Source organism: Cydia splendana, chromosome 18, assembly GCF_910591565.1.
Source record: "Cydia splendana chromosome 18, ilCydSple1.2, whole genome shotgun sequence".
NCBI classification, from domain to species: Eukaryota; Metazoa; Arthropoda; class Insecta; order Lepidoptera; family Tortricidae; genus Cydia; species Cydia splendana.
Window position 1 is genome coordinate 996,475 of NC_085977.1, and position 12,021 is coordinate 1,008,495.

Below are 12,021 nucleotides of genomic sequence, written 5' to 3' on the forward strand. Positions count from 1 at the left end.
GACGTACGAAATGAAACCGCTCTAAATTCGGCACAAAGAGAACTATGCAGCTAATTAGCGAATCCAACTGCGTACGCCCGCGAACCGCGATGTGAATGGGCAATTAGCGCCTATTCGATCGATTGTTGTGTCATTTACTGTGTGACCTCATACTCAGTCGAGTACAATCATACTCAAAAGACACAATTTAGGTTCTCTTACATGCCTTCTAAGGGTCCAAGCAGGTATGAATGGATGTTTGACAATCCACATAACGTTTTGCTAATTTGTTAGTGGTTTAATTATTATTTCAAGATTTGCACAGTAGTAGAAGAGCCGGCCGCAAATTTTCTAACCGACTTGATACCACGATGAAATGCACAATAGTTTCCCATAAAAGTGATGCTAAGTCCGAATTCGATAGTCTGCCACAGCGGAACTTGCCGAAAGTACGAAAAAGAAGGCCACTTCCGGTGCGAAAAAAGGGGGCTGATTTAACCCATCTGATACCGAAATAATAGTTATGGCAGCAGTTAGAAATGTACATGTAGACACAGAAAAGCGAAGTCTGCCAGTATTTTTTATGCCGGAAGTGCTTGGCAGACGCTCTCAAAGGTGGCCACCGGAACCCCTAATTTAACCCATCTGATACCACCATGAAACCAATTCCAGTCGGTAGTTATGAACCCTCATGTCAGGAATATATAAGTCTGCCAAGGCTTTTCCTGCCGAAACACCTTGGCAGACGAGATTATGTGAGCACGGTCACCATCGGTTACCCTACACTAACCCATCTGATACCACCATGAAAACAATTCCAGTCGGTAGGTATGAACCCGCATTTCAGGAATAGCCAAGGCCTTGGCAGACTTGACTTGGCAGACTGGACTTGTCGAACAAGGTATCAGATGGGTAAATGTAGGGTAACTGATGTACACCTTGCTAACATAATCTCGTTTGCCAAGGTGTTTCGGCAGGAAAAGCCCTGGCAGACTTATATATTCCTGAAATGAGGGTTCATACCTACCGACTGGAATTGGTTTCATCGTGGTATCAGATGGGTTAGTGTACGCTAACCGATGGTCATCTTGCTTATAATCTCGTCTGCCAAGGTGTTTCGGCAGGAAAAACCTTGGCAGACTTATATATTCCTGAAATGAGGGTTCATACCTCTCGACTGGAATTGGTTTCATGGTGGTATCAGATGGGTTGATGTAGGGTAACTGATGTACACCTTGCTAACATAATCTCGTCTGCCAAGGTGTTTCGGCAGGAAAAGCCCTGGCAGACTTATATATTCCTGTAATGAGGGTTCATACCTACCGACTGGAATTGGTTTCATCGTGGTATCAGATGGGTTAGTGTACGCTAACCGATGGTCATCTTGCTTATAATCTCGTCTGCCAAGGTGTTTCGGCAGGAAAAACCTTGGCAGACTTATATATTCCTAAAATGGGGGTTCATACCTACCGACTGGAATTGGTTTCATGGTGGTATCAGATGGGTTAGTGTAGGGTAACCGATGGTGACCGTGCTCACATAATCTCGTCTGCCAAGGTGTTTCGGCAGGAAAAGCCTTGGCAGACTTATATATTCCTGACATGAGGGTTCATACCTACCGACTGGAATTGGTTTCATGGTGGTATCAGATGGGTTAAATTAGGGGTCCCGGTGGCCACCTTTGAGAGCGTCTGCCAAGCACTTCCGGCATAAAAAATACTGGCAGACTTCGCTTTTCTGTGTCTACATGTAAATTTCTAACTGCTGCCATAACTATTATTTCGGTATCAGATGGGTTAAATCAGCCCCCTTTTTTCGCACCGGAAGTGGCCTTCTTTTTCGTACTTTCGGCAAGTTCCACCGTGGCAGACTATCGAATTCGGACTTAGCATCACTTTTATGGGAAACCATTGTGCATTTCATCGTGGTATCAAGTCGGTTAGAAAATTTGCGGCCGGCTCTTCTACTACAGGATTTTAGATAAGTAAAACACTGATTTAAACTTTCACGGTTTTTAAACATTATTAAATTGCACAACGGGACTTAATTGCGTATTTAAGTTTTAAGAACTTAAATACGCGATAAAGTCCCGTTGTGCAATTTAATAATGTTTTAGATAGGTATAATAGTTATTAGTTAACATTATCCCTTCTTATTTTGCGTCCTCACTTCGTTCTGTCTTCGATATTGAATATTAATATTTTATTTTTATTTTTATCGTAACAGTATAAAAGGTGTATCGATTGCCTGCTCATGTCAGCTCAGTTTCATTACTGACAAGTTGACGGAATGATTGGAATGATAATTTCATCATTAACGAGGGACTCACACGCGATCGCGTCAACGATTCACGCGTCAACTTCGTTATGTTCGATTGACAAGATTGATGCACTCTCACTGATTATTCGCAATTAGTTTAAAAGTGATAATCCTCAATTATAATACATTTTCAAAAAAATCTAATATTATTGTCCCGCGTGATGTTGCAACGTGGTCACTCTAGCGTCTCATATTATATGCTTAGAGTGATTAGACTGACTAATTTATTTTCGTTGTGAATGGGTTTCGTGAAATTTTATAGCATCTATATAATAACATCATTAAACGTAATGTATCGATCTAAATTTCCACTGAAGTACAGTTGCCATCAGATATATCAGAGCGGCTCAATATGATATTGTCCACGAGGCCACCAATATTCTGTTACCAAGTTTCCTTTGTTTATATTAGTAATACCAAATACCTGACCTGGTAATCTGGAATAGGGAGGTTGTATGGTTTTGACATTGGCGTTAATTATCCCTCTAAAGCTTATGGCTTGTTTGTGCTAGTTAATCAAACTTTATCATTGTTAGCACCGCACCGGTTCCTTTGTGGAATATTATACTACACTACATAGGTAGGTAAATATGTAAGTAGGTCAGATCCCACAAAATTATACAAAATCTTAAATGAAAATTGTGAACATCCTAGAGAGTAGTTTTCTCGTGTTAATTTATCCCTGTTGCATAATATAATTGTATTTCAATCCTATTGAACCAATCGTTATAAGACCCCATATAATTAAAAGTCTTATAAATCTAGAACAATGTTCAAGATAAAGCGTAAACCATGGTATAGGTTTAGGTACATATAGATTTAATGGTTGTAGAGTCGGGACCAAGCTAACCCTGCACAGCGCGGTATTTGCTATAAAAAAGTGTGGCGATGTCATTAATGTAAAATTTCTATGATTTTGATGAAGACGACGTTTATAATGACTCCCCTCACTCTGTCTGGTTCAAATCAGTGCAAAGTTAGCTTAGATGGACTACAATTTAATCCATCTATATCTCGTTTTCAACCCAAGTTCGCAGTACAGAACATTAAATGAAGAATGAATGAATCTGCAATGCAATGAAATGTAAAACCAGTCACGTCCGTAATCCGGTGACCGAGCGCCCATCATGTCTGTGTCACGGTCATGGGTAATGGGTCACTCTAGCTTACAAGGGCAGAAATAAGCTGGATTCCTTTGAAAGGATATTCAGTTCGTAATAGAATTGATGTGTCTTATTGCTAACTTGCTAAGTGAATAATATAAGTGTATTGATATTTCATCTACATATCAGATTCGTCACAAATTGTCTTCTTTCACAGGCTAAGTTCCTTTTTACTCGCGTATGTACTTACTATACCTAGGTTACATTTTTTTACGACAAAACCTAATAAAACTAATAAGAAATCTACAATATTTGTACATTGTTGGCATTTTAAATGAAATACGTGAGATATAATTTAAAAAAAATATAACTTTAAAAAAAAACAGTATCATGGTTACCCTACATATTTTGCTGCAAAGTTTGATTTTGATCAGTCCTTTGTAATTAATTAATTTATTATATTATCACTATAATCAAAAGTATAATTATGTATGAAATAGGCAATTAAGATAATGTGGGGTAAAAGAAACCCACCTAACTTTGATTAATTTAGATACAGGAACTTGGTAGATTATACTCTAATTAATAACCTATCTCAGCAAAATTTAGAATTTAATAATTATTAATGTTCACTAATTGTAAAGTATTGGACGGTGGAGAGACTTGATGAAAACTGTATACTGCACTTTAACTACATTTATTAATGAATATAGTAAAAATTACATTTTTACGACGTGAACGCCATGAAGGGCGGATAGGAAGAGGAAGCACAGTGTTGTTGTCAGTGTTTCACACACTAATACTCACTAATTTGTTTGTCCTACAGGCAGCGAGAGCCCGACAGCTACAGTAGGGGCGGAGGCGCCCCGCGAGCTGCCCAATGAACTGTCGGCGCCCTACGAGGTGCCGCAGTTCCCCATCGAGCAGATCGAGAAGAAACTTCTCATACAGAGACAGCTCAATGTCAAGTAAGTTTAACATTTTCTGTCCATCGCGTTTACAGTTGGGTCCGTCTTTGTTTAAAAAAAAGTGTAATTGGGTCAGAATTTATAGAAATTATTAGAACCGCGTTACTCACGTATTATTTTGTCGAATAATCGCTCGACATGTTTCGCTCCGTTTTGAGGATCCTTGACAGAAACGCCGACTCCAGCGTCTCTAGCGATAGCGCGATGTGTATTCATTCTCTGGGTCAGAGTTATTCATTAGGTGGTAGATTATAATAGGTACTACTTAGTAGTGCTCTTGTTAGCCAGGATTGGCTCAGGATCATAGAAAAGTAACTTACTTTCTTATACTCAAAGACCGCCATGGTTCTTTGTCCAAAGCCGTTTCTGTCCAATCGACGGCCCCGAGTTCGCTAAGGTCTTTTTGCACTTCGTTTCTCCAACGGAAAATATAATATAGAAAGTTACAAGTTAATCAATTTATTAAATATTAATTATATATGACGCCGGTTTGCCACTTGAATTAGGTTATTAAAATCTTTGTTTAAAATCAAAATAAGTACGGAGTAATTAATTAAATAAACCTGTTATAAGTTCGTGCATCGTTAATCATCCCCGAGCGTCCATAAACGAATTAGCGTCAAGCTCGCTCAAGAGTCAAGCCACGAGGAAATTCAATATTAGTTAGCTTATTGGCTGGCCATGGCCGCTGCAAATATGATGGAAAATTAAATATGCAAATGTATTTTCGTATAAAAAAATATACTACCTTTTTTATCGACGTACAGTTCTCTCACACAGCAACAACTCGATAGGTTTGCGTGGTTTTAGAGTTTATATGGCGACCTTCCAGCTCCATCATCAGACTAGCACACTCACATACCTACAGTACCTATGCATAAATATGAAATGAACCTGCAAGTAAAATTTCAGTTTAATCCAATCCAACAGCGAAAAATGGGTCAAATAAGACAACAGAAAGGTAAAACTAAACAGAAACTTGACAAACTAGGGGTGCATTTTAATGTTGCACTGCAGCGTCCGCGGAGTCAGCAAAGCTATGTTTTGTTAGTTGGCTTGCTTTTCCTCGCTAATAGCTTCTACGTATTTCACCTTACCTTACTCATAATTGCTTCTAGGAATTATACGTCAGCAAACTACAGTTTTCAATTAAGTTAAAATTGTTCAAGTTCTGTGTAACATGCTTCGCGGACCGTGAGTAAAATTTTTGCATAATATTTTCTAAGAAAAGATATCAGAAACAATTTAGAAGATGAATTTTATTGAGTCCCTAAAGCCCACGGCGCCTAAGCAGGACTGATGAGCCTTGGGCCCAGATGCGCATATGAAACAGATTATTATATTTAAGTGTGAGTAGTATGAAAGTTGGATACTAATCATATCCTCTGGTGTTGCGGGTGTCCATGGGCGACGGTAATCGCTTACCATCAAGCGACTCGTCTGCTCGTTTGTCTTCTATATCATAAAAATACTGGATAGCCTCTAGTGCAGCTAAGGTTATCGACATGAATATTGCTTTGCTGGTGCTCTATAAGTATGTATTTACACTAAACCTTTATTTACCCAAGTGTTTTCTAAAACAAAAAAAGAATAAGGTCTATTAGAGCCATAAAAGAACCTGTCACATATTTTGCACTTATTATTGCAGGTGGTTGTACAAGGTTAAATAAATATTATATATTTTTTAATTTAATTTTATATCAGTAATAACATCCCTCTGCTTGCATGTGACGTGACGTGACGTGACGGAAATACACACAAGCTGGCCGCAGGCTGCTAATTCGATTTGCACAGGCCTTGAACTTCGGGAACATGTTGCTGCTGCCTAAATGCCAGCCCGCAATATTCGTGTTTTAGACGAATTTAATTTTAAAGTGTGTTGAATACATTGTAGCATATTATAGTTAAGCAGGACTTTTATGTGTGATAAGTGATAACGATAAAATTAGGTTCAATGGGTCTAATAATAAAATACAATAGTAAGTTAGTCATGGTTTACTTTATTTATTGTATGTTTGTAGGAGTTGGGGATAGAGGTTTGAGGGAACACCAAATAATAGTTGGAGATGGGCTGGGAGTGCTGACTCTGTTTTTATTATTAATATTGCGTACTTAATTTATTGATTTTTAGGGGGACTTCTTTCGTACTGTATTTCTTTTTTAATGTGTTCTCGCTGCTGAGGTGAAAATTTGTATGTACCAGATGAGAACTATTTTTTTTTGCACTTCGTGCCTTTTAAGTCCCTTACTACGCTAAAGATTCTAAATAAAAATTGTATTGCACAAATTAATTTAATATGATATCAGTAGTAGATCATTTTACGAGCAATTCGTCTGTCGCACAACACGACAAGACAAATAAACGGATATTAGATTAATAAAACCCCACACTAGATGAGCAGTAAACTGTCGGTATTATTAGCCAGTAATTGGATCAACCTTGATGCGGCAGTAACCCTTACGCGGGGGTGCCATTTGTAATGTGATTGCGATTCGGAGCGCAGGCTCGCGAGTCTGCACTTGACTTTGCACGATAAAGTCCATCTAAACTAAGTTAAGACTTTAACAGAATAAAGTGAGGGAGTGTCATTGTCACATTGTCTGTGCAAATGCCATGCAGTGTTAGCTTGAACTGACATTACATTATCACTATTTTTTGGCGCCGTTTAGTGAACGTTTTCTGTTGTGTCTACTTAATATACGTCACCTAGTTTTTGTAGTAATGGAAGACAATTTTTTTTTATGTTGTTTCTCATACTATAGGACTAATAAACTTAATTAGATATATTTAGTTTAAAGTAATAACTAAATTATTATTTTTTGATAGTGACAGGATTGTTGAAAATATATTTTTGGGCGGCTATAAAATTATATCATGTTTGGAAGTAAAAGTGAATGTAAGAAGTGGACATCGTCTCGGAACTGTAGGTGAGTGTTGTGTGGAAGTAGGGTCTCATTGACTTAATAATATAAAAAAAAACACATAAGTACATTATTTTTGTACACCTTTGGCAGGTATATATAAAAAGATATAAAAAAAATGAAATGGGACTGTCTCGAAAGTTGCACAATCGTGGTTATAAGAAGATTGTTTGGTTGATTTTATTTAAAGTTCAATATTGTCGAGAGTGCCTTGTTTCAAATACCGGTAGATTATTTATGTTCTTATTTTTTGATAAAGATTAAGTAACTCTGCATTTAACATTTTTTCCCCATCACAAAAAGTGCACAGCGCCGCTAAAAGAAGTTTTCACTTCAAAAATGCGTCAGAGCATTGGAAAATCTAATAAAACTTATCCTTCATCCTACATGCAAATTTTAGATGAGATAACTTGTTATTATATAAACTACAAAATCACTGCAACTGGGAACTTTATATTATGTAGGTACACTGCTACATATGTATGTAGATAGTATAAGTACACTAGCTTGTGCCCGACGTGACTTTGTGCCCGATTCGGACTTTATCATACGTCAATTAATAGATCTAGAAACGATATGGATTAGATGTGTCAGTGTCAAAAGGGATGTTTTTGTTAGAAGAAACGTCACATTTGACACTGACATATCTAATCCATATCGTTTCTAGATCTAATTCACTGACGTATCTTAAAGTCCGAATCGGGCCGTTTGGTGATACAGGTTTCTGGGGAAGGACATAGGATAGTTGTTATTACGGAAATCATCATTATGTCGCGGGCAGAAACCCGTATACATCGACATAATGTAAATACTTAATACTACTTACTTAAGTACATGTTAGTAAAATATGTATTAATTTGTAGTTGAGCTGAGGCTGTGTCTGTGGTAACTAAAGTTTACTGCATCAAACTCGCCTCGCCTACCTACCTATGCATAATCTGAATACTCGTCAGATAAGCGTGGGTGTCAACGCTCAGCGAGCACGGGCGAATTAAAACTAGGCTCATATATCGAGACGAGCTAGCAAAGCGCCCTCTCTATTGCACTTTTGTGTGCAAATGAATGAGACAGAAGAAAGGTCGGTGGGTGTAATCTGTAAACAGTTACACGAAATTGTTATACGGAGATCTTGTTACGCTGTTTAGGAAGAGAACGGAAATCGCCTGCGTTAGCAAACTAACGATAATTGAGCTTATACAGGATGACCGTGTATAGAGATTTTATAGAGAAATATATATGCCACGTGTAGATAACTGAAGGCTAGTCCAGTCGTTATTTATGATATTATTAATAATCGATATTTGATATACGTATAGTCTTAATACGTTACTCTTTCTCTCTTCTAAATTTAAGAGTTAGACTCTTGTCGGTGTAGCTCTCTCCATTTGACTCTATCCAGGGCCGCCTCCTTGATTTCCTTATACGACATTACAGCTACCTTTTCTTTTATTTGTGTTATGTTGCTAATCCTCTTATACGTTACATATAGCCAAAATATATGCTTATTTAATTTAGAAGTTTTTTTCCAGATAGTAGGTACCTAGTCATAATTTAAGTTAGAATTAAGCAAATAATATAGGTCTTAGAGAAATTAAGACCTAAAAACTACTCTTCAGATCGGACCTTAAAATATTAAGACCTTACTCGGTTGGTAAGTAAAGTGTTATGTTAAAGACGTTTCTACAGTTTCTTCAGCTAATAAGTTGCACTCACTGAAAACGGATTAGAATAATGAACCCGACGAAAGCAACTTTAATTTCATTTTATCTGTCCAATCTGCAACCTCGATGCCATATTGACTATCGGTACATCGAAGTGTTGAAGTGTTTGTATAGTAACGCCATTCCATTCCATTGCGAAGAGGCGTAAGGCAGGGAGACGTTATCTCTCCGAAACTGTTTACTGCCGTAATGGAAGACGCCTTCAAGCTCCTGGAATGGCAAGGACTTGGCATCAATATCAACGGCGAATACATCACTCACCTTCGGTTTGCCGACGATATCGTAGTCATGGCAAAGTCGATGGAGGAATGATGCTCGATGACCTCAACCGAGTTTCACAACGGGTGGGCTTGAAAATGAACATGGACAAGGCGAAACTTATGTCAAATGCCAATGTTGTACCCATCCCAGTCTCTGTTGGGAACTCGGTACTCGAAGTTGTTGACTCGTACATCTACCTAGGACAAGTAGTCCAATTAGGTAGGTCCAACTTCGAGAAAGAGGTCAACCGCCGAATCCAACTCGGTTGGGCAGCGTTCGGGAAACTACTTTTCGACCTTTTCGTCCGACATACCTGAGTGCCTCAAGACGAAAGTCTTTAATCAATGTGTGTTACCAGTGATGACTTACGGCTCCGAAACGTGGTCTTTCACTATCTGCCTCATCTCAAAACTCAAAGTCGCTCAACGAGCTATGGAGAGGGCTATGCTCGGAGTTTCTCTGCGTGATTGAATCAGAAATGAGGAGATCCGTAGACGAACTAAAGTCACCGACATAGCCCACCGGATTAGCAAGCTGAAGTGGCAATGGGCGGGCCACATTGCACGCAGAGAAGATGGCCGGTGGGGTCGAAAAGTGCTCGAGTGGAGACCACGGACTAGCAAGCGCAGCGTAGGGCGTCCACCCACAAGATGGACAGACGACCTTGTTAAGGTCGCCGGAGGACGCTGGATGCGGGTCGCTGCCAACCGGTGCGAATGGAGGTCCAAGGGGGAGGCCTATGTTCAGCAGTGGACGTCTTATGGCTGAGATGATGATGATGAATCTGCAAACTCAAACGCTTTGATGGTAGTCAAAGCTTTGACGAATGTTCGTTAGAAAGGACTTGAGCGGTGCCTGGACACTGGTATTAGCTACCTACATTTAGGATATTACCTATCCCTAGGGAGTTATACCTTTTTTTCACAATCCATAACTCCCGCGGGAACAATATAGGCCTTTTAACTTTAGTACACCTGCAAGCGCTGGTGGCCTAGCGGTAAGAGCGTGGGACTTTCAATCCGGAGGTCGCGGGTTCAAACCCCAGCTCGTACCAATGAGTTTTTCGGAACTTATGTACGAAATATCATTTGATATTTGCCAGTCGCTTTTCGGTGAAGGAAAACACCGTGAGGAAACCGGACTAATCCCAATAAGGCCTAGTTTCCCATCTGGGTTGGAAGGTCAGATGGCAGTCGCTTTCGTAAAAACTAGTGCCTACGTCAAATCATGGGATTAGTTGTCAAGCGGCCGTGGCAAAATGCCGGGATAACGCGAGGAAAACTGACTGAACTTTAGTACACCTGCATGAAATAAGATCTTTTTCGAGCAAGAAGTGATGAAAACGTATTTTATCCTGGAGTTAGGCGTAGTATCTTGAGCTTTTTATCCTCGGGCCTCTTAGCCTTGGCCTAGCCAACTTTAAGAGTAGATAGTAGGACTAGTAGGTACTAGGTAGTAAACAAGTAATTCCTTTAACTACTAACACAGCAACAAAGGCTAATGTTTTATTGGTATTTACAGAGGACGCAAATAGCCGAGCTAAATGACTGTGGAAACAGAGCTAGCTCTCGCAAACATTATTATCATTAATCATTACGTCAGGCAATGGCATGAATCTTCCTCGCATAGATATCGATTTTAGTGAGACGAGCAATGCATTGATATGGAACTGTTTTGATTGATAAGCTGCCCCGCCAGGCTAACGTTAACTTTAGGCTCTAGTTAGGCTTTCTAATATCAAACTGCGTCCATTTGAACTGATGATATAATGGATGATAATATGATAGTTGATAAGATAAGTACGTTGCACTTTGCTCCGTCAATGATTTTATGCACCGGTCACATCGACGTGTCGATAAGTCGAGGGTAAGGGATTAAATACAAGTCGGATCCAACTAGTAATAGAGTAGGTACTTAATGTATTATCTGGATCTGGACAGTGGGGAGAATCACTTGTATTTTGACAACCCTAAATAGCCGAAATGGATAGTGCCATATATTAGAAAGGGAGAGCATGATTCGACCCTGAACTGCTGTCAAACTTTGGGTTTGTAGGAAGTGTCCTTTCTGTACGGTATTATTATTATTTATTTTGTTATCTGGACCAGATTTAACGGATATCTTCCTTACGATAATGGTTCCATATTGAAAATACTTATGGAGTTATGGAGTAGACGTGCGCGCCGCCGCGGCGCGCCGCCGCCATAGAGAGTCAGCGCGCCGCCGCCGCCGCCGGTAGTTTAAAATTCGCGCCGAATATTTTTTTATAAGACAGTATTATGCAGCGTTAAAATATGTAATAGGTTTAGATATGAGCGCCGATAGGCATTTAGCCGGCGGCGGCGCGCCGGTCAAAATCGGTCGGCGGCGGCGGCGAATCGGCGGCGTGGCCTTGAAACACCTTTGATTAATGAAAAAAGAATTCAAACCAAAATTTTACCGAATTTACACGTTTTTGCTGTAAGAAAGTTATAAAATAAGTGCATTTTTTTAATAAAGGTACGAAAAAAGTTTTATATAGTATAAACGGTATCGAGCGGCATCAGAGGCGGTCTTAATCTTGGCGAGGCCCTGGCCGGAAGATCTTTGCGAGGCCCTTATCTATTGTGCTAAGTAAAAAGTAGCGGATTGACTGTATCAGGGAAACATCTGGTCGACTGTCCAAAGAGCCGCAGTGAGGAAAATCAAGCTCCGTTATTAACCAATATCGACCCAACAAACCAGTTTATGTCAAAAAGTGAGGCCCAA

General features: G+C 39.4%; 1 protein-coding gene across 6 annotated transcripts in view; it reads left to right on the plus strand.

The window, feature by feature from the left end:
- LOC134799326 (AMP deaminase 2-like) overlaps nt 1-12,021 on the plus strand; it is a 48,247-nt gene that overhangs the window by 21,818 nt on the left and 14,408 nt on the right. For 5 of the 6 annotated variants that reach the window (XM_063771717.1, XM_063771718.1, XM_063771719.1 and 2 more), the window contains one exon: nt 4,228-4,369. In XM_063771717.1, the coding sequence (XP_063627787.1) occupies nt 4,228-4,369 (142 nt within the window). Of the gene's footprint in view, nt 1-4,227; nt 4,370-7,221; nt 7,298-12,021 lie in introns of those variants that run through there. The other variant, XM_063771722.1, reaches the window with a different exon arrangement.